General features: G+C 42.0%; 1 protein-coding gene across 1 annotated transcript; it reads left to right on the top strand.

Annotated features, from left to right (window-relative positions):
* Positions 1–8,877: 8,877 nt before the first annotated feature.
* AKIRIN2 (akirin 2) lies at positions 8,878–25,352 on the top strand. The gene is made up of 5 exons (XM_054399296.1): positions 8,878–9,156; positions 19,735–19,878; positions 20,584–20,733; positions 24,319–24,390; positions 24,696–25,352. Exons 1-5 carry the CDS (start codon positions 8,955–8,957, stop codon positions 24,704–24,706), a joined length of 579 nt encoding a protein of 192 aa, XP_054255271.1. The 5' UTR covers positions 8,878–8,954; the 3' UTR covers positions 24,707–25,352.
* Positions 25,353–26,033: the final 681 nt, after the last annotated feature.

Here is a 26,033-nt window from a genome sequence, read left to right as displayed (position 1 = left end):
AACTACCTCAAATCTACAGGCAAATACAAAAATAAAACTCTCTTTTCAATGTATTCTTAACAGCATTCTCTATGCATTTCAGATAACCACTCGAAGGGACATGCTGAGGGTAACAAAGCAGAAAATAACACTGAATCCTTGTTGTGGTAGCTCAGGTAAAAAAAAAAATCATTACTGCATTTTATTTAGGAATGTCCAGGTTTTGGCTCTGTATTTAAAGCTTCTGTCATAACAGGGATTGACAGCTGCAGTAGGTCTGCCCCTCTCATCTGCATAGCCAGCAGGTCGAGGGAGGTGATTCTCCCCTTCTGCTCCACTCTGCTGAGAATCCACCTGGACTACTGCATCCAGTTCTGGAGCCCCTGTTACAAGAAGGATCTGGACATGCTGGAATGTGTCCAGAGAAGAGACATGAGGATGATCTGCTATGGAGACAGACTGAGATAGTTGGGGCTATTCGGTCTGGAGAAGAGAAGGCTCCAAGGAGACCTTCTTGTGGCCTTCCAGTATCTGAAGGGGGCTACAAGAAAGCTGGGGAGGGACTTTTTAGGGTGTCAGGTAATGATAGGATTAGGGGGAATGAAACAAAAGTAGAAATGGGTAGATTCAGAATGGAATCTCATAGGAAGAAGTTCTTCACCGTGAGGGTGGTGAGACACTGGCACAGGTTGTCCAGGGAGGTGGTAGAAGCCTCATCCCTGGAGGTTTTTAAGGCCAGGCTGGATGTGGCTCTGGGCAACCTGCTCTAGTGTAAGGTGTCCCTGCCCATGGCAGGGGAGGCTGGAACTAGATGGTCCTTGAGGTCCCTTCCAACCCTAACAATTCTGTGATTCTATGATCTGCTCTGGGCCCACCATTACCAGTGCCTTTTCTAAAGCACTAAAGGTAACCATGTGTTGAGCAAGTGTGGGTATTGTATAAAAAACCTGCTCCTACTTCCAGCCAGGTCTAGGAGTCAGAGCTTTCCTTTCTTTACTCTTGTTTTAATGTCAACCAGTGTTTTATGTGGTTGTTTATTAAATAATAATAGTAATAATAATACAATAATGCCCAGAGGCTCCAATTAGGACTGGGAATTCACTGCAGTGGGATTGTGCAAAGGCAGAGGAAGGGATGGCAGACTGGGAATTGGAAGGCTCCCCAGCAGCGAGGAGCATGGGCTGGAAGCTGGCTCCTCTTGGCAGGCGGGAAGGGCTGCTCCCAGCACTCCCCACCACCAGCAGCAGCTAAGCCTTTTGTTTGTGTGGGAGTTTGATGTTACTTTGGTTTGGGGTTTTATTCACTTGGGGTTTCTTAATGTCAAGATACAGAATAACCAGGAAGACATACAAAGAGGTTTTCTTCAAAGTAGCTAAGCCCACAAAGGGGGAATAAAAAAAAAAAAAAAGTGTATGTAGATGTATATGCTAATTCTTATTAATTAAACCCAGAGTGTCGTGCTGGAGCTGTGCACAGGCTTTATTAGCTAATGTAATATTAAAACAAAGGGCAGATTTGCCTTCCTCAGAAATTTCACTTTGGCAAACCTCTGCTTGCTGCAGCAGAGTTAATCCTCACTTCACACCAATGTGAGCACCAGGATCAGGCCAGGAGCCCTCAGGAAGGACTAGAAAGTCGATAACGAAACAAAAGAACAAACAGGAGGCACATGAGGAGGACGATCCTAAGGAGTAGAATAAGAACAAGCATGTTGCTCTTGGCAGAAAGCAACTGGGAAAAAAAATAATTGTGTGGTCATTCTATTGCTTAGCTTTTTGTTTTGTTGTGAAACAGGATTTGCTTTTATAATAGAGGAATGAGATAAATTTCAGCAGAGGAATCCGAGCTGGATTATGGCAGAAATATATTTTATGGGCAGATTTGAACGAAGGCAGAATGGATTTGGTTCACAAGATGGGTGCAGATCCAGGCTTAGACAAAAAGGGCAGCATGAATGAAAGCCCTTGGAAGAAAACAGGAAAACAGGAGGAGGGAAGGAAGTGATTAGAGGAAAGTTGGGCTGGACCAGAACGTGTGGGAGCAATGACACAAGTCCCAAAACAACGCAGCAGCAGAACAGTGCTGGGCCTGGAAGATAAGGCCTTAAAGCAAAGGGATGAACAACCCAAGAAGGCTCAGGAAAGGGCACAATGGTTGTGGGATACCGCTGCTCAGTGAGGAAAAAAGGGGAGGAGAGTAGAGAAAATTTTGTCTCCTGGAATGAGGAACAGAGAGACCTTGAATTGAAGGGAAAAGAGAAGGTACAGACTTCCCGGTAAAAAATTCTAGAAAGCTGGTAATTTATGAGCATGTTCAGGTTACAGGTGACCTAAATCTGGGAAAGAACTTTGGAAACAAGGTCTGATGTGTGGAAACAGGTCATTGTAAATACTTGACAGAAGAACAAGCATGGCCTAAAACCAGTGGTCAAATGGGAAAGAAAAGGGAGCAAATGAGCTCACAGGATGACAGAATTACCCATGGTGGAGAAAATAAAGGATTTGCCAGCAGAAGGTGATTGTTGTTTTCTCGTTTATGAATGGAAAAGGTATGCTAAGTGAGAGGAACTCTATGAGGAGGGCAGAGATCATAGAATCATAGTATCATAGAATCAGTCAGGGTTGGAAGGGACCACAAGGATCTTCCAGGTCCAAACCCCCTGCCATGGGCAGGGACACCTCACACTACATCAGGCTGGCCAGAGCCTCATCCAGCCTGGCCTTAAACACCTCCAGGGATGGGGGCCTCAACCACCTTCCTGCACAACCCATTCCAGGCTCTCACCACTCTCATGTGGAAGAACTTCTTCCTCATGTCCAGTCTGAATCTCCCCACTTCTAGCCTTATTCCATTCCCCCTAGTCCTGTCACTACCTGATAGCCTAAAAAGTCCCTCCCCAGCTTTCTTGTAGCCCCCTTCAGACACTGGAAGGCCACAATAAGGTCACCTCGGAGCCTTCTCTTCTCCAGACTGAACAGCCCCAACTCTCTCAGTCTCTCCTCATAGGAGAGGTGCTCCAGCCCTCTGATCATACTCGTGGCCCTTCTCTGGACACCTTCCAGCATGTCCATATCCCTCTTGTAATAGGATCTCCAGAACTGGATGCAGTACTCCAGGTGGGGTCTCACCAGAGCTGAGTAGAGGGGGAGAATCACCTCCCTTGACCTGCTGGCCACACTTCTCTTGATGCAGCCCAGGCTCTGGTTGGCTTTCTGTGCTGCAAGTGCACATTGACAGCTCCTGTTGAGCTTCTCATCCACCAGCACCCCCAAGTCCCTCTCCTCAGGGCTGCTCTCCAGCCAGTCACTGCCCAGCCTGGATTTGTGCTTGGGATTGCCTCGACCCAGATGCAGGACCCTGCACTTGGTCTTGTTGAACCTCATGAGTTTGGCTTGTGCCCACCTCTCCAGCCTGGCATCTCTTCCCCCCAGTGTGTGAGATGGGGAAGCAGAAGGGTGGATCAGTCAGAGGTGGAGAAGCAGGTTAAGCAGCAGGTGTGAAAGGATGCCACAGCGCACACACATACCACCCACCCACAAAACCAGGGACCATCCCTGAGGTCAGCTGCAGAGTGAGGAAGGCGGCTTTAATGACAGCAAAACTTTCAGCTGCTTTCCACTGAGTTTCCATGCAAAATTTCCCAAGAAAAAACAATGAATGAAAAATACATGCTGATGACTTCAATGCCTCTTAATTCACATGGTCAGTACTACTCACAATTTTTTTCAGTACTCCAGTTCAATGTATTTTTAGTTGACTCAGTTCTACTCTCCAGTTAATATGTAATACCATGCTGCTACTGTACCCTTATGAAAAAATAATCAAGAATCACAGAATCAATACGGTTGGAAGAGACCTCCAAGATCATCGAGTCCAACTGATCACCCAGCCCTAACTAATTAACTAGACCATGGCACTAAGTGCCTTATGCAGTCTTTTCTTAAACACCTGCAGGGGTGTCAACCCCACCACCTCCCTGGGCAGCCCATTCCATGTGTGAGAGTGGAGGGCTAGGGTGTGCAGCACATTGGGAGGTCAGGGATTCTTTCTTTGGGTTGCAGTAACGTGACATTGCCCTTCTTACACCCCCATTACTGGTTTTGGTGAACCCATAGAAGGTTGTAACTGACAATGGATGTAAAAGTGCCACTGATTCACACTTTGCCAGTGTTGAGGCTTCCCTGAAATTGTCGAGGTAACTGCAATAATAAAAGCTGCAAAATTTTGCTCACTGCTTCTTAATTATTTTATATCCAAGTCTGTTAGCACAATCCATGCATATATACACCAGTGAGCTTACCAATTTTCCTTTTATAGCTTCAATGTATTATTCTGAATATAGGTGATCCGACTCACAAGGGTTATCACTGCTTCACCTGCTTGAAAGTAGAAAGTTTACTTCCACTGTGACTTGATTGTAGCCACTTTATATTACAAAAAGACTGGAAGGACTTTCTGGGCCATTCAGGATAGTCTTGTGCCACTGAGAGCAACCACACCATACTACCACTTTTAAGCTCTTAAAAAGTTAAGCTTTATCTAAAGACCACCTGAGCCTCATCTAAAGATTTGGGCTTAATTTCCTTTATTTTCACAAATACTACTGTTACTGAAAGAATGGTCTGGAAACTCATTCCTCTGGCAGCCAGAAATATTCCTCTTATTTCCAATTTGGGAGAGAAAACTGACAGTTGCGGTATTAATACAGTCTGCATGAGCAAAAGAGACCTTTAAAACTCTCCTGAACTTTTATCTCTGTTCTACGCTTTCAGGAAAAAATCACAAGACTTCAACATTTACTTGGTTGGCCCAAGAAGCTTTAACTAATAATCCTTTAACTTCTTGCATTAAGTAAATTTTCCATTTCTATTTTCCTAATCAGATCAGTCACATTTTGCTGGACAAGATCTGGTTTTAGTTATTCTTTCCTGAACATGTATAAGTGGAAGTACATACAGTATTTCAGAGGAAATATCTGTTTTGAATGTCTCCTTTATCTGTACTTCTTCTGGCAACAGTTTAGTACCTTAGGCCTAACAAACATACTTGTCCTACTGAAGGTCACTGCATGTTGTAGGTTCAGATCATAATTCTTTGGTACAGTTTATCAGCATAAATCAGCACTTAAAGAAGCAGAACTGACCTTCAATGACCTTTCGTTTTCATTCCTGTTCCTGTGTATCATTCTTTCCCTTTTGCCAGTGCTGTGTGATTGTATAACAAAGTAGATTTATTTCATTTTTCTTTTGGTTGTTCTCCCCACCTTACAATCTCTGCACTAATCCCTATGTTTTAGCTTAACTAATCCTTTTTCACTTGGCACCACACACCACTTCACTGAAGTCCTGACAGATAACCTCCACAGCATTTTGTCTACAAAATCTGCAATCACAGTATGTGCCTTATAAATCAGTAAGAAACCTTCAGCATGCATGACCAAATCCAAGTGGAATGACACTGCTTAAAGTGACTTTTGCTCACTTGGGTGAGATGGAACAAGCCCTAGAAAACAGGTCAGCTAACTGGTGGTCCCATGCTTGTGAGCACAAGCAGTTAATGAGAAACAAGCCACTGTGTGAAGTGGGAGGAATTCAGTTAGATGGCCTAAGAGGGAATATAAAGACTCTGATGTAGAGTCTGCATCAAATGAATAGGATATCTCAGGCAAAAGGAATAGGAAGCAGAGTCAAGATGGGTATAAAGAGAAGGAGAGCAACACAGAAAAAAAAAATCCAAAAAACCAAAACCAAACCAACCAACCAAAAACACCAAAGCAAAAAACATTGGGGAATGGAGCAATGACAGAGGAAGGGGCAAAAAAGAATGCATAAAGACTTAACATTTGGTCAACGACAATATTTCCATGACAATCCCAAAGCCATGTATTGAAAGGGTTACTTCCCACCCCATTCAGAGCTTTAGGAAGGTCAAAACTTTGAACTGCATCTGGACTTGTGTTTTGAACAGGTGTCACGCTTGAAGTTCACATTAAATAGAATCTAGCACACCACCAGTATAAATAAGCTGTCCCATTCCCAATATTAATAAAATTTGTGGGCACCACTTATTTTAAAAATATGCTTATAATTTTAAAGGCACCCCATATAACACATAATGGGACACTGCAAACAGGTTATGTAACAAGTAAGTAGAAGAAAGAACAATATAAACAGTGGTTTGCAGCCTTGACCCTATGATGCTTCCTGCCACAATGAAAGTAAAAACACATGTTCCCAGACAACCATCAAGCACTTTGTCACTGATGTTGGACATTTTGCTGCCTTAGGGCTTGTCTACACGCAAAGCTGCATTGGTTTATCTGTGTTTAATTTGCTGCAAAGGGCCGTGTGAATTCTTATTTTGACTTAAATCAGACTTGCTTCAGTTTAGCTCAATGAATTAAAGGTCAGATAATGCCTGAGTAACTCTGCTGATTAGGACAATCATGATTCTCATCAATTGCTTACAATTATAGTGCTGCAGGGACTGGCAAAAGCTTTTGTTTTGTGGGTGAAGTTTTGCCTGATTCCTCAGGTTGTTTTTAACTGACTTAAATTGTACCTGAATGGTCCTTAGGATCTGGTGTCACATGAGCTAATGCAATCGATTTTTTTTCTGCCGCTGAATGCAAAAAACATTAAAAATACTAAGTTGGACAAATATTAAGTTCAGATGGAAAGTGCTGGCTATTCTAAAATATTATTTTTTAATATTACATCAAAACAAGCACTTCCTAGGACACAAATGAAGGCTGAAGTGGCTGCTTCAGTTCTGTGTGGGCACAGGGCATTCCAAACCAAACCAGTGCGTCATAGGCATGCTGAGAGACACCCAGGGTTCCCTTAACTCAAAGCCTGCAAGGACAACTTTGCCTCGGTATTCCTGGGTAAAGTGTTTGGCAAGAATACTTCAAAGACTGTTGCACTAACACAGGAAAACCTATCTGCTTAGGGAAATGTAATGGAAATGAAGAATTAAACTAATGGAAACCCAACCATCATTATTCCAAAGAAGAGTGTCCACAGAAGGAGTTATACCTGTATAGTAATAGTAGGACAATTATAGCACTGTAATAACATCAGTACCTTTCCTGAGCCTCGTTATGGAAGAACAGAACTTTTCTGTTTTAGAAAGGCTTGTTAGCATCCTTCTTACCAAGGAAATACTCCAAGTACTTCTACAGAGGAAAAGTTCACAACAGAAGAACCATTTTGCTATTTTCTGTAATTAGTTTTAGGCCAAGGCACGTCAGGCAAAACCAGGGTGAATTTCACCTAATTGTTCCAGAATTGTCGTAGGTTATCTGTCACAGAAAGCAAATTTTTAATTACTACTTCTATTTTTGTCGGGCAAAAAGGCTCTTCTAGGTCACCCCACGACCTGAGAGCTGAGTTACACTAAGAACAGTACAACCATGCTGTCAGCACATACATCAGACCTGTGTTTAGACTGCCTGGGTGCTGTTATGGCATAATTAACAATATATGTCATACATCAGGTATGTAAATCAAAAAGCTGCTTCCAAATGATAGCAAGATTTGTTTCATTTGGTTTTTTAAAAAACGTCATTAAAGACCAGTTTGCATTTTACAAGACAACCAAAAAACACACCATTTTAACTTCCAAAGACAAATTTTACTTATGTTCATCGTTAGCAGGATTAGATGGAGAAAAACTAAAGGTTACATGTATCTGGAGACTTGTCAACCTCTTCTTGTTTTTTCCACTGGGGTGAACTGTGACACAGTTCTATTTCAACTAGGAAGATGAACAGGAAAGAGTTCAGTTCTTCCTGCTAGCAGCTATACTTCTTTGAAGCTCTTCCCACACCACTCTTCTTATGCAAGAAAGCCCTTTATACAACTGCAAAGAAATCTCTTGGTTACACCGAGATAGACTCTCGGCACCGTGAGGCCTTTTCTGGCAGGTCCTTAGCTGTCACCTCCACTCGCTTGGTACCTCTGATTCCCGAACGCACCTTGCTCTGCCCTCATCATGGAGGCCACTAGACGCACTTTACCCTTATTTCACACACAGCCGCTGTCGAACTAACAGGAGGCCTGCAAGCGCAGCCGGCCAGACCGCGGCGCCTAGAGAAAGCGACAGGACTCTCGCCCCCTTTGCGTCTCCGGAACCTGACGCGAACCCTCCGCCCCTTTCTCAGGGCCGCGCAGCGCTGCGCCGCTCCATCTGGGCGCCCGGCAGTCGCCCCCAAGGCCTAGCCTTGAACCTCCACTCCCCGCGGGCACCGGTGCCCGATCCCCACAACCTCTTCCTTTAACCCACGCCCCACACCACAGCCTCCGAGGGGGGATTTAAATCAGAACCCGGAAGCCGTGGCGGGGCACGACGGGATTTGTAGTCTCAGTGTCCCCAAGAGCGCCCCACTGCTGAGCTGCGAGACTGGGGCGGGGAAACCACGATTCCCCTGAGCCTCTGCGTCCGCCACCGCCCCAGGAACGCAGGCGCAGTGCGGGGGGTTGGTTTTTGAATCCGCGGCGTTGTTATTGACGCCATATTGCTGGTGTGGGACTCACAGAGGGAAGTGGTGCTGCTGCCGCCGCCGCCCGGGCCCTGCCGCCATCGCTCGTCATCGGCCGCCCCAGACCGGCTAGCCGGGCCCGGCCCCGCTCCCCTCAGCCCAGCTCTCGCCCCTTCAACGGCCGTGGGCGGAATTGGCCCGGCCAAGGCAGGGCGAGCGGCGAGAGCGGGGATCCAGTCGGCCGAGCCGGAGCCGCTGGGGGGGGCCGGGGCCGCTCCCCAGAGAGAGGCCGACAGGGAGGCGACGGAGGCCCTGACGCAGCTGCCCCCTCCTTTCCCTGCCGCCCTCCCTTCCCTCCCCCCCAGCCCGCCCCAGACAGCGAGGAAGGCGCCTCTGGGCAGGGCCGACTGCTGCCACCACCACTACCAGCACCGGCGTCTCTACTGCCCCTCGCTTCGAGCCCCCTTCCTCCGTCCAGCTTCCGCCCCGCGCCATGGCTTGCGGCGCCACTTTGAAAAGGACTCTGGATTTCGACCCGCTGCTGAGCCCGGCGTCCCCGAAGCGGAGGCGATGTGCGCCATTGTCAACCCCGGCCTCGGCCGCCGCCTCCTCCTCCTTCGCCGCCGCCTCTCCGCAGAAATACCTGCGCATGGAGCCCTCGCCTTTCGGAGAGGTGTCGTCCCGGCTCACCACAGGTGAGGGAGACGGCCCCGCCGTGCTCTGTAGCCCCCCAGAACGGAGGCAGCCGGGTGGGGGTGCGGGGCGGCGACGGGGGATCCTCAGTGGCAAGGGGGGCGGCGGCGGGTGCATAGGGCAGGGGTCTGGTAAGGCTACCGGGGGAGTGGGGGAAGAATTGGGAAGGATTGGGTGGCTCTGGCGTCCCCCTCCAGCCATTTTCTGTCGGGCTTTATGGCTGGCAGAGGCGGGGGCCGGGGCGATCCCTGCTCGGCTTGGCACCGCCGCGGCGGAGACACAATAGAAATGGCCGTTTGCAGCAGGAGAGGGGGAGGAGGGACGGGGAGGAAGAGGGGGGGGGGGGGGCGGGTTGAGCCGATGCGGGCGGGTGGCCATAGGAAAGGGGTCGGAGAGGGGGGGGAAAACTGGAAAAAGGGACCCAAGCGGAGGCGGGGGGGGGGGTTGCGTTGGTGAGGGAGACATGATCCAGTGCCGAGGAAAAGGGGAGGCCGGCTTTCCTCGATTCGGGAAGGGGCACGAAGGATTTTTTTTTTTTCTTCTCTTCCATGGATGCCTGAATGTGGCAAGGAGAGCCGCAGGGGCGAGCCGAGCTGCGGAAACGTTCGGGGAGGCGGAGAAGGCTGGGGGGATGCGTGACCGTGGTGCCTGCGGGAGCGGGGTGGGCTTGGGGCTGACTCCCAGCCTGTGCCAGGAACCTCTCTCAGAGTGTCCTCCCCCTCCCCCCAATCGATCCTTTGCAGCCATTATCGGTGGGTCGAGCGTTGCCCGAGCCAAGGTGGCGGCACCTCCTCCGGTTGCTCAGACATGGGGGGTAGGGGTAGGCGGGAGGGAGGGCGGGGAGCGCGGCCTGTCATCAATCACCCGCAAAACGCCAGTGGGAAAGGCAAAAGCAGATAAAACAAAGGGGTAATTCCGCTTCTAGTCCCTTAATATGTGCCGTCGTCCCGGATGACCCATTCTGTGGCATCCTTAAAGTCTCGCAGGAAAACCGAGCGATGAAAGAGATTGTATGCAACGGTGCGAGTTGCCTTTAGGGCAGCTAAAATGGAATCGGGCTGTCTTGTCTCGGAAACGGGCGAGAACGAAACCCTTTTACATCCTTAAAGCTGAAGGTTACATATATAATGGGGGCTTAACGTCTGAGAGATGAGTCAACCGGTGGCCCTAAAAGCCCCAGGTCTGCTTGTGTAATTGTTGTCAAGGAAAAAAAATCAACCGAGTTCGTTTTACCAGGGAGTGGGAAGAGAAGGAATGAATCTTGGCTGGACGTGCAGGATTGATTGGCCCTTGCTACGGTTCGTCTAGTGGGTAGCTTCTAGTAATGCACTTAAGAACGGTTAAGCTCGCAACTATAAGTGGCTGTAGCGCCGAGGTATGGATCTGTGTCCTTTGTGTGCAGGAAAAAAGCCCTCTGCAGTTGCTGCAGCTGAATCTCCCCTGCTCTTGCGTTCGGTACTCGCTTTTGTACAGGAGTTGACCCTGGTTTACTGCTAGTATAACTAAGCATTAAGTTTGAATGTGTTTTCAAATTGCCATCTGCCCCACGTAGGACAGTGCCTTGTTTCAATGTTCTTAGTTCTGAAAACTGTACAGTAGGTTTGGTGGTTTTTTTTTTTTACAGGTTTTAATAAAATAATTTTTAAAAATGCTATGGAAGAAATCTGTAGAGAGCATACAAAGTTGGCATTAGTGCCTTGATACTTTTTTGAACCTCTAGGAAAAGATCTGGAATGAGTCAGCGGTCTGGGACGGGAGTTGTGATGGATGGCACGCCCTGGTACAGTGAGGCAGTACATACATATACTTTACATATACTTCGAGATAGTAATTTAAAATCAGAATTAATTTGATTCTTTTCATAAGATAAGTGTTATTTCATTGCAAGGATTTCGTTTGGCTTGTTTTTTTGGGATTTGGAGATCTTAGATAATGAATATTCAATGCAGATATTATCTGAACAGTAAATATGTATTTCTGAAGGGAGACAAATCAATGCAACATTCAGCAGAGATAACCTGCATCCATATTTGAGGTAATACTTAAAATCCTATCTTAATGATTCTGAAGGTCTTAAACAAAAAAACCCCACAACAAAACAAACAAAAACCTGCTGAAGTTGATCAAATAGAAACCTCATCTTCTGAGAACATCAGAGGTGCAAGTGGTAATCATTTGAAATGCTGACTCTGTTATGAAAAGAGTATATTTTATGCAAGCCATTTGTATAATACAAAGTGAAGGACAACAAATCAAAATGTCTTTTGCAGCACTTGAATGCTCCTGAGCAAAACTTGAAGCATTTATAAATTGTGCCCATTTACATGGATTTTGCGTAAAAGCTCCCTCTGTGGTTTCTGCCACAAGAAAAAAATCTTTTTACAGCACTAGTACAAATGTGACTTAAACAGTTTGCTTAGTTTTTACTTGTAGTTGAATTTAGGGGTATTATGACTTGTGTATTTCATTTCGACCTTCAGCAAACAAAACCAGAGCTTATAATTTTAAAGAGGCCACTTGGAAGATTCTATGGGATTCATCTCATCTAATTTTGTAAATGCACATATGACCTAATAATTTGTGGCTTTCTTATGAGGGGAAGCAGATGGTTTATTCTAGACCTCTGACTTAGGATGAGATGAAGTATGCTGTAAAAAGATGGATTTTTTTCCATTGATTGTAAAATGAATTACACAACCATTTCTGAGGTAGCTGTCTACATTTGAGTCAGAGAAATCTTGCTCTGTGTGAAAAGAATTGCAGTCTGCTTTTAAATGTGTTCCAAACTCAGTCGCTTATTTTCTTCAGTTTTTATATTGGGAAATTTAGTAACAATGGTCAGAATTAAACTGATTGCATTTAGGATTTTCTCAGCATGTTACTGTAATACTTAGGCTTCTAGCTCTTTAAAAAGTGTCTGCTTCAATTCTATTTAATAAATAGTAGTGGCCATATCAAATCAGAGCTCTGGATATAAAACTTGATGCTGATACTTTCGGTTTGTGCTTAAGCATTTTTCTTCTGTCTGACACACTGTCCTGGTACTGTTAAACTTCACGCAGTGGAGACTAAAGCTACGCAAGAACTTCTTATGGTTACTTATTTGAAAAACGAATTATCTGGAAGCAGAATACAGGTTGATTGAAGGGGTGCTGAGAACTAAGACTAGAGAGTGAGTCAGATGAGAAAACAGCTGTCTTTATAGAGTGGTCATAGAGAAATAAATGATATATCGTAGGTTTACTCAGGATGAAATTTATCTCTCACAAGAGTGTTTTAATATTTTGTGGTTATTTGAGCAGCTGTTAGGTCACTTCCAGTTTCTCAATGAACTTGGCAGCCAACATGTAATTGTGGCTTTACTGTCTACACTTTCTGTGGCATGTTTCTTACTGATTTGAGCATAGTCTGTGAGTGTGTTTGCTACTTTTTGATTACCATTGCTTGCATCTAGAGTGGTGTTTTAAAATGTGTTCACTATAAGCAGTGCAGAACACATCTGCCTGGTTCAACCTTGAAAAAGTGGCTCCTCTGAGAAGTTTTCTGTTTGAATACTGCAGATGAGTTTTACTTTCATGTAAATTCTAGCTACAAATTAGGCTGTTCTGTATGATCTGAAAAGCTACACTTGAAGTCTGGATGCCTGTGCATAGTGTATTGTACGTTGTCAGCTTCCCCTGGAGTCTTAAGGCTGCTGGTAAATCAAGAGGGTGAAAGGAGAAAGCAGTGGAAGGGTTTTTTTCTGTTCTCTACTGGATATCTTAGATCTGTTATTTGCAGCTTTATCCTGATGAACTGTTGTATTCTGTGCAAAATTATGAATAAACTAGCTGTTTGTAAAATTCAAAGGCAGGTCAGTGTTAGAAAGCCTGCACATCTGGATATTTCTCCAGTGGGAAGTACAGTTCAAAGAAATGGAGGAAGGGAGAAGGGAGAGATAATGTTGACCGTAGAGATTTAAATCTCCAAATTCATAATATCTAATAGCTGAGGAGAAAAACTTCTATACTCCTTGTCCAAAACCAGAGATTAACTTTCAGCTAGAGCTTTGTAGACTCAAAAGAATATTGTACTCAAAACCCGTTTGTGAAATATCTTGAAAGTCCACAAAGTTTTTGCACCTGCATGTGCAGTTTTTCTTCTTATCTGAAACATTCATCTGCCTCAACTCTCTCCCCCCACCCCAAGAAATAAGTAGTGTTGGGAACAAAAAATTGTAGTGGGTGGAGTTACTGGCAACGGTCCTTCAACTCAGGCCACTGGTTGCAGTCCAAGCAGAGATAATGTAAAAAATTTGATGGAATATGGAAACTGTTGGGTATGCATGACTGGTGTTTGGTGCTCTAGTGGCAATCATATGGCAAATGGAGTTGGTTTTAAGAGTCTCCCTCGAGAAAGATTCCTTACAAACAAAAGGTAGATAAATTTTTCATTAATACATACCTTCTTCTGTCAATTGGGGCAGTGTGGGTAGGGGAGTGGATCCGATTAACAGAAATTTTCAAAGTTAATGAAAAGAAATTACTTTGACCTTTTTGAGTAGGAAGAAGTGTTAAGTCTCCCTGTACCCTGTCCCCCTGTGACCTTTCAGTTGCCATCTTGAGCAAACTTCCGTCTGAAATTTGGTCCAACAGTGGCAGAGTACATGTTTGGCTTTTAAATGAACAGATCAAGAGGCTTTGGAATGTGCATTTATAGTGCTGCATCACTTTCTGCTTAATTTCTGGTTTGTTAACATTTATTTGCATGTGTATTTACTGCTAAATTATCTTGGAAAAATGCCAAGTGTCTCATTGCGCTCCAGTATTGCAGAAATCATTAGGATTTTAAAAACCCAAACATTCCCACCCCTTAAAGAAAAAAAGGAAAAGGCACATAAAGCACATAATGGTGGCATCTGGACTTGATAATTTAATTTATATGAGAAATTTCTATATAGATGCCTGTGGTGACTATAAATGTTAAACACCCTTGGTTGTAGATGTCATAAAATGTTGAAGCAGCTATTTGTTTTGGAGGCAAGTCTGATAAATGCAGTGTGACTTCTTTTATGCAAAGAGAAAGATCTAATTGCTGTATCTAATACATTTTTGCTTTGCTTCATTTCATTTTCATTCCTCAATATCCTCATCAGGAGAACAGGGTTTTCTGACTTGTGGGAGAACCAGAACTTTTCATCAGCATGAGACTTTGAGTAATTGAATCTCTTGAGGTGGCCAGCTCTGTGCCACACATTACAGACTGCTTCTGTCAGTTCTTCAGCTATAGATGCTGGCTGTGAAGTGTCAGCATGTACCCATTATCAGTGTTTTTTCTGGCTTAGGGCATTCTTCTCTGAGGTGAGTATGGTTTCCCAAAGCATACATTCTATTACTGAAGTCTTAACAGACTGTGTCCAATGAAGAAATGTGGCTAGAGTGATTGATGTTATGCCAGGGGAGGTTTAGATTAGATACTAGGAAAGAATTCTTACTGGAAGAGTGGTCAGGCATTGGAACAGGCTGCCCAGGGAAGTGGTGGAATCACTATCCCTGTAGGTGTTCAAAAAATGTGTAGACATGGCACTTTAGAACATGGTTTAGTGGGCCCAGTGGTCATAGAGGTCTCTTCCAGCCTTAGTGATTCAATGTCTGTCATCAAAGCAAGATAGTAAGAGGAATATCTGGATTATTTTAATTTTTGCCTGTGGATTCCCTGCTTAAGTAGATAGAGTGAAGAATACTGTTACTCATTACTGTGCTGCTCTTGGGGGAAGCTGGCTTCTTAACATTGTGTATTGGTAGTGTGGTGGGGAGACCAAAACTAGGAATGTGAGTGTCAGCTAGATGTTGAATAAGGGTGATGGCCTAATGGAAATGTTTAACAGGAGCTGAAATCCTTGAATGTGTATGCATTTGGCATTAGGGTGGCATTTGGTTGGTGGTTCCCTTAGAAGAAATCTCAGCCATGGTTCAGACTGAAGTGCATATGTTGAATGCTGACATTGCAAACTGAAACTTGAGCTTTAGGTTCACATTTCAAGCCAGGAAAACTGCTATGCTGATTTCAGCCTCTTAAGTCACCTACCTATGTGTTTTGCTAAAGTTTCCTTCAGCTAAATGAGAGAAGCCAGGAATGGAGATGAGAGATTTCTAGCTTACAAGCAAAAAAAAATCCTTCAGATGGAACAATCAGCACCTTCACAGTTGATAAGTGATTATTAAAATGGGAAAAATAATTGTTTGCCTTGTTACCTTTTCAAGTGTACTTCTGTTTCCCTTGTACCTCGTTTCTAGTTAATTACAGGTCAGGATGAAGTCATTAGATGACAGAACTTTGAAAAGGAATAACTTGCCTTTTTATCATGAATTAAAGGAAGGAAGAAGACATCACTCCTTGGAAATGAATGGTTTGGTAATCCATTAGTATGACAAATCATATTACAGGTGTCAAACTTGAATTCTGATTTGCCCCCTTCACATTTTGTCATCCTCTCTTCATTGGGTGTGAAAGCAGCTGAAACTTAATCTTGGTTCCTCAAATCATATCTCAGATTTTGAAAGAAGACTGATGTGAATGCTTTTCCTTCATCTTAATGCAGTGTTTCATGAACCTGGGTACTCAGCTTCTAGTACACAGAGCTCTAGATTAAAAAAAATATTATCTATTCATTTCATTATATTCAGATGTATTTGACTGAATCTCCTGTGCCTTTAGTGGTCATGGTGAGACTAGCACACATCTTCTGTCATTCTTTGTCTGAGCCTTGAACCTGAAGGAGGAGGGGAAGGGGATGTGTCTTGCATAACTGGCTGGGATTCGTGGTGTCATGGATTGAACTGTGAAATGGCATTTATGAAGTATTAATTCATTGCAGCGTGTTAGCTATATGGCTTTTTCTTGCTACTAGCCCAGATTCACCAAGTCTAATTCTCACTTTCAGCTTCTTGGCCTATTGTTTCCTGTTACCTAGCTCTCTGCCTTCAGAATTACCTCTAACTGGTAGGAAACACTGAGCACAGGGGACAAAGTGAAATTAAAAAGAAGCTGAGGAGAGCCCACAGTGGTGCATGTTTGATCATATTAAATACATTTGTCTTGTCATCTCATAAGTGAAATTGCATGACATACAATGTCTGATTTGAACTGAAGCATCTATAAGATAAAATCTGTATTTGAAATACCTACTGACTTACATATATAAGTTCTCACTTCAGTTTTATAGTTTTAGAACAGCTCACTTAGATTGTACTCATTAAAAAAAAAATCTACTTTCAGGTTCTAGATTTCTATATATAATTTGTGAATTAAAACGCATATCCTTGTTGAAAAAGGTAATTTGGGCCTCCACATTGAGGAACACAAAATCTGTCCTGTGTTTGACACCAGTCAAGTGCATATTTTAATTCAGTGTCAACTGCAGAGAGTATAGTCAGAGCTAATATGAAAGTAAAGGAGGTTAAGAAACTAAACTTGAAAAGGCAAGGTTTTCTGGAAGCAGAACGAGGTTGGAGAAGGAGTTCTGCTAAGACTAAGCTTTGTTTGAGCCAGGTGTTAAAATGGCTTTACAGTTAGATGCCTGATGTATAGATGGTGTTCAAAAGTTGTCTGGTTTACACTGCTTTAATATTTCATGGCTTCTTTCAAGTGCTGAGATGCTGTAAGAACTGTTTTGAACAGAATCTCTTCATTAAGCATATTTTTGCGGATTTATTAAACAAAACTGTGAATGCCAGAACTAATTTTGTGCTTTAAACAACTTTCCTTGCTCTCCTAGATGTTATTTTAAAAAGATAAAATAGTTCAATTTTGCATGCAGATTTTCAGTTAATTTAAATTAAAGTTAATACAAATTCACATTTCAATTCACAGTGAAGTAGTTTCAAGCCAAAGATTTTATTTACTGTATGTTTATAAAAATGTCTACTTGATCTTTGCTGCTGCAAAAATCTGTCTGCTTAATTTGAAGCAGTCTGATCATTAATGTGAAAAGTTACTGAACAGTTCAGTGCTACTCTAAACTTGCATTTCTTGGCTGTTAATCTACGTTTTACAAATGGTAGAAATCAGGAGATACAAGGTGAGCCATTCTCAATCATCTTGCCTTACTGAGCGGAGCTTGTAGTCCAGTTCTCTGTGCTGAGTAGTAGTGCCTTAAATCTCTGAAGTCAGCCAGTCCCCTCATCTGTCCATCGTTGTCATCCCTACCACCTCCCACCTAATGTTGCTTTTGCTCCTATTCTGGCTGCTATTTTAACATTTTCTCTGAATTATTCCCTGTTTAATTTGCAGGAGTCATTAGGGCTGAAGGAGACCTGACTCTTGCAGGTTTACCTATTGACTAGAGCCTCTTTGGTTTGTTTTAGGTTTTTTTGCTTGTTTTCCCTTGGTTTTGATGGTTAATATAGTTTGAGAACATCTCTGCAAAAAGCATAAAGGAAAACTATGGAGAAGATTTTCTTCAGAGCTATTACACCTGAAATTTGGCTGATGTTGCAGTTCATACGGAGTTTGGAAAGTATGCTGAAGGCTAAGTAGTGGTAGCGAAGGATGCACGTGGTCTGTTACGTTCTTAGTGAATGTAAATACACTGTGGATGTTTGTAGCCACATTTCTCATAGTGTAGGCATGCTTTAGGGTAGATGTTATCTTATGAGCTGATTTGCTTACTGCTAGTAAGCAGTACTGCTTTAGCTAGAACAGCTTGATTCCGAGGAAAACTAAGGTTTTGCCATCGTAATGCTGTTGAGTAAAAATGTTGCAGGGTTATTCTGTGACTGATGCATGTGACACATTCCACATGGGATTCTGTAATTTTGGAAGTCTGACTGTATCATGGTTTAACCTGATGTATGTATTTGTGTACCATGCTGGAGTGTAGTATGTATCTTGTCCTACAAAGCCTATGAATCCTTTAGCTACTCTTCAGTACTTTTTTTCTGTCTGTCTTCCTTACTTCTCTTAATTTCTTTAAAATGCTTCTTTATTACATCTGCTGCATTAGCTGTTGCTTTGAACCAAGTTACTGATCCTCCCTTTACAGAGGCTGAAAACTGTAGAAGCACTGTAGCATGGGACTGAAAATGTGTAAGCTGCAAGGCCTTAATCAATGGATAAAATCCAGACAAGAAGCTCCTTTGCTGAAAACGCTGGTATTTCTGTTGACTGGGAATCATTTCCACTCTTCTCACAAGCTGCAAGCCCCTGGAGTGACCTATGGAGTGAAGAACCAGCGCAATAGTTAAATCTCTGAACGAGGAATTGTCAGGTGTTTGCTACTGCATGGCCTAAGATAGGCTTCAGCCTGAATAAACTGGTGGCTGAAGTAACTTGCTTCACGTGATTGCTTACTAGAAAATGTTCAAATATGGAACCTCAATAGCATACTGTTTGCAAACCTGAGCATTGGATGAGAAGTTTTTGTGGTGTACTGTGTTGGCAGAATGCCAAACAGATGGAGGCAGGTACTGAGTGGGGAGCCCTTTGCAACTTGGACTTGATCACATGGATTTGCACATACCTGTTTTGGAAAGTTGTCTTTGCCAAAAGTCTAGAAGTGTCAGTGGGTTGGTGGAAGCTGATTCCACAGGGAGTGTTTTTAAAATGCATTTGAGCTTTGAAAGTAAGAGTTCTCATTGAGCGTCTTTGGAAGTATCTTTCTGTGAAAGACTCCTGTAAAAAACCAACCCTAGAAAATGTTGTGGGGTTTTTTGTTTGTTTGGGGTTTTTTTTATCCTTTAATATTGCCAAAGAATGTGGAGTTAGGGTACTAATGCACCTGAGAGATTTTTAGTGCATGGGATTTCAGCAAAAAGGCACACAGGATTAGTAATTCTATTGAGAAGATTACCTTTTTCCTTGTTATTCTGCAGTGGAGATGAGATTACTGAAAATGCTAGCTGCATTTTATTCAGTGCAATCAAATGCTGAATTACATACTGCCATCCTCCTTTATGAGTGACTATTGATCCATCCACTGGATGATCAGAGGCTGTCAAAAATGTTGTGGTAGACTTTTTTTGTATTTTACCTGTTGGGTTTCCAATTCCTTGAGGTTATAAGCAGTAGTTTCTTTTTTCTAAATTGTTTTCCTTATCACTTTGTTGCCTGTATGCCAGTAACTTTACAGAGAGGAATAGTACTTCATGTACATGTTTTATCCTGAAGTCTTTTGTTGGCCTTAACTGTACAAATGATAAATGCTATCTAGGGAAGTAAGATGATTGCAAATGAAGATTTCCTGTGAAAGGAAGATTGGATACCAGTAGAAGTTCTATAGCCTTATTTTTCTCCATGTATATTGTGTAGTTCCTAAATTTTAACTTTATGCTGCTCGCTTTTGTTAGCAGTACTCTGGTACTAACACATGACCTTAACTACCAATATTTTTCCCTACTGGTCTGGTGAAAACAGTCTGGAGTTACCTTTCTTTTAGTGATTTTCATTGTATCTCAGGTAAAACAAAACGGTCTTTGCAGGCCGTGTTTTAAGAGTCTAGCTTTTATAATCTGTCAGCTGTCTACAGTTTTTGGTGTTTGAGTGGAAGTGAAATGCTGAAATGTAATTACTTGAGGCTTATCTTTTAATTGATTTTCTTTCAGAACAAATTCTGTACAACATAAAACAGGAGTACAAACGCATGCAGAAGAGGAGACACTTAGAAAATACCTTTCAACAGACAGATCCTTGTTGTTCTACTGATGCACAGCCACATGCATTTCTCCTTACTGGACCAGCTTTGCCAGGTACCCAGAGAATTCTGTGTAACTCTGTAGTGTATTTTTAGGCTCTGTTTGCATACGTTTTCTCTAGTTGTTTAGTGGTTTATATCACCCTCTTACCAGCTGCTGTTGCCTTTTTTTTTTAACAGTAATTTCTGTGTAATTCTGCTACATTGTTAGGCTCTGTTGGAGCAACTTCTTTTTTTCCCCAGTTATCTGGTGTTTTACGGCATACTCACTCACCAGTTGCTTTTTTTGGCAGTATTAGCATTGGTCTGGAAGATTGTAGCTTCTCATTTTAAGATTCAGTAGGACACAAAGCTTGCATTGTTTTCGAGAGATCATCCTGCATACACTGCCATTGATATTATAATGGGCTTGTGCAAAGCAGCTGTCTTTGCACAAATGTACTGTAATTTTTGTATAAAATAGAAGCTTAAATTTGCAAATGGCAACTGCCTTGTAAATGGTGTCCAGAGTGTCTGTGTAATACACTTGATGTTTTGATACCTGTACCAATTGTCCATTATAGATCTCTTCCTTTTGAGTGTCTTGATTTTTACTTTAATAGTAATTAAAGTGTTCAAATGGCAGAAAGACTTCTCCAATGTGTCCTAAATGCCTTCCTGCGTTTCTTTAATGTAGATGATGTGAAGAAAACTGACTATATAAAAGTGGTTCTGAACTACTTGTAAGTCTAAATTGATATGTCCAAATATTTAATCTTAGGTACTTCATCTGCAGCATCATCACCATTGAAAAAAGAACAGCCCCTGTTTACTCTCAGACAAGTTGGAATGATCTGTGAACGTTTGCTGAAAGAACGTGAAGAGAAAATCCGTGAAGAGTATGAAGAAATTTTGACCACAAAACTTGCAGGTATATTATAGTTCAAAATCTGTTAGGATGAATTTGAAAGCTTTTTTTTTTTTTTTTCATTTTTGTGTTACTCTTTTTCCTGTGTAATCTGATTAAGGAATGAAATTGAACATAGGACAGAAAATAGTGTGTAGTCTCTTTGATAGTGGTGTGGCTTTGTTTTTTCCTTTTTTTTTTTTTTTTTTCCCCTCCCTGTGCTGCCTTGGATAGAAGCTATGACTCCTGCATATTAGTAATGAACAGAAACAGTGGTTTTATTTCAGATAGAACTTTCTCATGCTGTAATGTCCGAATTGAATATTTCCTCCTCATTTATCTTTTTTCTTTTTGCCCAGAAAGACTTTCTATTCTACTTGCTTAAGAGCTCTTTGTGAAGGACTTTTTTTTTTTTTCCCCTGCTTGGAAACTGACTTCCTTTTTCTGGAATTTGGCAAGATGACAGTACCTAAGATTTCCCTTTCTTTTCCCAGTGCTTACCATTACACTGCTGCCAGTGGTGGTTTCTATGGGTCTGAGCGTCTGTAGTTCAGCTGCATTTCTAATGCTCTGTGTTGGATTGTTGTATTTCACACCATTCAGCTCATATCTTTGCTGCCTGATGCCAGCTTACCTTACTGTAAAGATTATATTAATGTCAGCATTGTAAATATGACCTTTCTATAGTTGCTGAAGTCCTCTACTTTTAAGCATTTTGCTAGCATTTGAGTACTTAAATTCTGGTGCATTCAGAGGTAGATGCCTTCACAGTATGATTCATTGTCTAGTACTTAGTGTGATGATAATGAACATCTGACCTGCTCTTGAATAACCATATCTGTTCTGCATCCTACCCGAAAACATATAAAAATTAAAGTTTTCAGATCTTTTCAGGTGTGGGAATAAAATCTTTGTCAGATATGCCTGTGCAGAAAGTCAGTAGACCTGTGTTAGGCTTGTGGGTTGCCATGACAGTATTGTCTCTGCACCTGAGCCTCTGTTCATATCCTGTACTTGCTGATCTGCCATTGCTGTGTAAGAAATGGCTGGCTGAAGTTCCAAGACCCTCTTAAATCTACATCTGTTTAAAATTATAGATAGAATCCTAAATACTTCTGTTACTTTGGGCCTAATGCTGCGTTTCTGTGTTTATCTTTTATGTGCTTCGGACTGATCGTTAGAGCTCTCTAGAACTTTTTTCTTCTAATTGATGTGTGTTAGGAATTGGAGAATTTCTTGTATTCTCTTAAATGAATTTCAGTTAGCAGTGATCATCACAGCCATTTGAAGACCAGAAGAGTTTACATTTGTTCTAGACACTTAGAGTGTAGTTCTTCACAAACAGGAACTTCTCTGGCCAATTCCTTACATGTGTTTGTCAGTGCTAAAGGGAGAATTTTTCTCTTGGGAATGGAGGGGATTGGTTTCTGTTTTGGGGGGTTGTGGTTTATGGTGAGATGGGTTAGATTTACTTGTTCTTATAATGGTGGTCACCAGAAGAGCTATTAGAAAGATATGTTAACTGCATGCCGTATATCAAGCCAATATATTTTCAGCATTATTTGGAAATTTAGAAAGAGAGACTGCCAAAAGAATCTGGAAATTCCTTAAACAGAAAGCCAGTCAGGTTTTTCTGTTGACAGAGTGACTATATCCTTTCCTAAACTTCTTACAGTAAGGCAGTACTCATTCTTACAAACTAGTGAAGTCAATGGAAGTGTGATTGGAAATTCTGCAATAGATCTCAATGGAATAGCTTTGTAAAGTGATTTAGTGTTTGTTTCTCAGATATTTTCCTTGGTCCTTTCTGAGTCGTGGTTTTCTTGTAGTTAGCCAGATTACTGCTTTTTTCTTCTCCCATGTTCTTGGTTGAGTAGGTGTCTTTCATGGAAGATCCTTTGCAGATTTTAAAACCATGGAAGCAGTGTAAGAGGTTAAATAAAATTTTGTCTTGGAAGTTTTTCTGGAATCCGTTTGTGAAAACCAGCTTTTTATACTGAAGGTCAAATTGTATAGCAGTTGTACTTACATTCGTTTCATTTAGCTGCCTTTTGACTTAAAATAGACAGAGCATACGTAATATGGGATGTCAGTGGTGTAAGTATCGTTACAAGCACACACTTAAATTTTCAGAGTTCACTGTAGGTCGCTCTTAGTAACTGGGTTTGGTCCTTTAAATTCCCCAAAGCCATAGTTTTAACAATGATGATGCTACAAAGCAGCTGTATATGTCAACTTAAACTTTTAAAGAAGAAAGTTTGCAAGTTGGTTTTCAGCCTTTAATACATGCTTTTAGGAAAAGTTCTAGTTGCTGTTATTTTTGGAAATGGTGTCTGGGCAACAGATCCTCAATCTGCTCATTGTTCTTTTGTTGTTTGGCTAAGATCCTCCCACGGCTTAGCTGTCAGTCAGACCTGCAGTGAAATAGAGGTCCTGCTTGTGGGCAGAGGGGAACTACCTAACTGCTGTGACCCTGGGCCCCTTCAGTCAGTGATGAATGTCCTTAGATCTTTGGGTCAGGTCCATACTTTGGGCTGCTGCGGCACTACTTGCTGATTACTGATACCCTGTTTACTTCAAAGGTGAAGCAAGCTCATCCCTGCAAGAGGATGGGGACTTTAATGGGGCAAACCTGTGGGACTAGGAACCACTACAAATCTAACTGCATTTTTGGTTGAAGATTGCCTTCTTTGACCTTGCCCTTTTCTCAGAACATTGCTGCACATGTGTTTTTCCACAAGGGAGGAAGGGGAATGGAGAGGAGCGGAATCTGGTAGATATTACTCTCCTTGTTCAATTTCCTAATTCTGAAAGGTGATAAACCTGCTGATGAGTGCAGTATTAAAATTGAATAAAGTATTGTGAATGTATCTGTATGTATGTGTGTATAGAAGGAGTAATCTTTCTGGGAAATAACAATGCTTAATTCAAAGCCAGATGAATATGTTCAATATCTAAATTTCATTTCAGATTACACAACTGTTTTCCTGAAGTCCACAGTCTCCTACTGGGGGCTCCTTTTGGAATTAGTCAAGTGTTAGTCGCTTAGCATTTCATCCTTTTAGTTTGTCGTTTGCTTTTGTTTCTGTGGTGCTCACCAAAAATTTCTAACTAGCAAATCCCCTTCCTTCTCTTCTATTTCCATTTCATTAGATTAATTTTCTTACATCTGGTAACATTAGGAGCCTAGAGAGTTTACATTTCCAACCCCTAGCACTGACCTTAACGCCGATTGCTTAACTACTCTGCTTCCATTATAGATCTGTTAAATGGGCACATTACTTCAACAGACAGTGTCTGATGCTTGGCAGGTGTTAGATATGCTGAGGTCTTTGTGCAGCATAATTCTTGTTGAGCATGTTGCTGTCTTTCCCATGACAGAAGTTCGTAAAGGAAAGTATTTTAATTAAGGAGGCATGTGCTGCATTCTTGTTCTTGAGAATGAAATGGGAATGGCTACTATGAGCTGTGTAAAGTCAGTTAGAACTACTGTTAGTGGATGTGTGTTTTAACTTATATGATTTGTATGCATAAAACAGTAGCCTTGAATATTTTTTGGCTTGAGTTGAACTTACCCATACTCACCCTTGTAATGCTTCCTGCTTGCAGAACAATACGACGCATTTGTGAAGTTCACGCATGATCAGATCATGCGACGATATGGAGAACAGCCTGCCAGTTGTGAGTATCTCTTTCTTCTGATGCCTATGGCAGCATTAAGTTAACCAGCATTCAGTCATTTAAATGGACATTGTTTGTTCCTGGGCTTCAGCCAGGCCCCTGGTTAAAATACTTTAAATGGGTAATATATGGAAGACTGAGGATGAAAGGCAGATGTGAGACGAAATGCAGCTTTTGTTAAAAGCGTGTAGAGATGTCTCCCATAATATGCTGGGGTTTATTTTCAAGCAGGTTTTGATATTTCTGTAGCAGGTTTGTGATAGAGCTGGTATTTGGTCATTAACTCGTTTTATTTCTCTTTCCAGATGTTTCATGAATCACACTTTCTGCATATGTGGGCTGCCCTATACACCCTGTTTTATTGTTGCAAGCTGTCCCAGTAAAGACTTGCAGCAATGCCATATTTTTTTCCCCCTGTGAACACAGGTTATTTCAAGCTTTTGTCAGTGGCAACCACTCTTATGCAGCAACTGGTTTTGGAGTGCTCCCTGATGTCAGTACCACCTGGATGTGGACCTTTGCTACCTGTAATAATACCAGTGGCCTCATTTGCTGTATCATTACAATTTGGCTTCTTATGTTAATAAGTTTGAAAAAGTAAAGGATTAAAGCTGGTGTTCTAGAAGTTGCCCTTCACTGGTTGTGTAAATAAAAATGTAGAATGACACTTCTGACTGAAGTTAGTGTGGTTTTCATAACTGTGCACTACAAGAAAGCTGTAATCACAGTTAAGTTAGAATGTAATCCCAGGACAATTTTAAGCAAATAGCCCACAGTACTGCCTGTGAAATAGTGAAGGAGGGCATTTCTGTATTCCATGACTTTTTGGGGGTTAAGAATGGGTTTATATGATTTCTCATTTTTGTAGTTTTTATTTATTCTATCAGTCTTTAACAAATGTTTATTGCTGCAATTTTTCAGTGTATCATTGTTTTACTGCCCTTGTAGTACTGGAATTTAGTTGGAAGAATAAAACATTTACTTCTAATCTGTTTGTTTTTAATATGCAGGTGGAACTTTTGCTGTGTATGAATAAACTTAAATCTGAGTGTTTAAATGAAAACTTTATTTATAGCAGTAGTGGGTGGATCAGAATTTTAGATGAGAAGGAGAAAGGAGTTGTTTGAAAAACTCAGGTAATTTTCAGAGGTGAAGAAGTCTTCCTTAGACTGGCTGTATTGTTTCATGGTGTGGAAGCACATTTGGTGGAGAACTGACAAGAAACTGTTGCTTTAACTTGCTGCAGCTGACTCCAGCAGCTGTGCTTGTCTACCTTCAGATTTAAATGACACATCAAAAGAATTCTCCTCATAAGGTAGAGCAGGCACTTGCACCACAAGCTGGGACTGTAGGTAATGAAAGAGCTAAAGGTGTGCAATCTTTGTGTTCAGGGTATAGGAGTTTGTTGTTGGATACACTCAGCTGTTTCCAGACTGCTTTATCAATGCTGGCTGCTGCTCTCTCTTGGTGTAAATCACTGAAGTTACTACGTGGCAGTTCCAGATGGTGTGCCCTGGGTTAGAAATAACTGCTTCTCAAATGACTTACCTGCTTTGGGGAGTTTTCAAAGTAGTTTCAAAGTAATCCTTTGATTGTAAACTGTTGTATTCTCTTGCTTTCAGCTTCTGGTTAAATGGAAATCT

The sequence above is a fragment of the Indicator indicator genome, chromosome 2, assembly GCF_027791375.1.
Source record: "Indicator indicator isolate 239-I01 chromosome 2, UM_Iind_1.1, whole genome shotgun sequence".
NCBI classification, from domain to species: Eukaryota; Metazoa; Chordata; class Aves; order Piciformes; family Indicatoridae; genus Indicator; species Indicator indicator.
The sequence above is the reverse complement of the archived record's forward strand: the minus strand, read 5'-3'. Positions and strand labels throughout refer to the sequence as shown.

What these genes read in the sequence shown, in the direction of transcription:
- AKIRIN2 (XM_054399296.1), top strand. Translation starts at nt 8,955, where the DNA reads ATGGCTTGCGGCGCCACTTTGAAAAGGACTCTGGATTTCGACCCGCTG. An exon ending in TACTGGACCAGCTTTGCCAG is followed by an intron (nt 19,879 to 20,583) that starts GTACCCAGAGAA and finishes ATTTAATCTTAG; the next exon opens with GTACTTCATCTGCAGCATCA. An exon ending in TTTGACCACAAAACTTGCAG is followed by an intron (nt 20,734 to 24,318) that starts GTATATTATAGT and finishes TCCTGCTTGCAG; the next exon opens with AACAATACGACGCATTTGTG.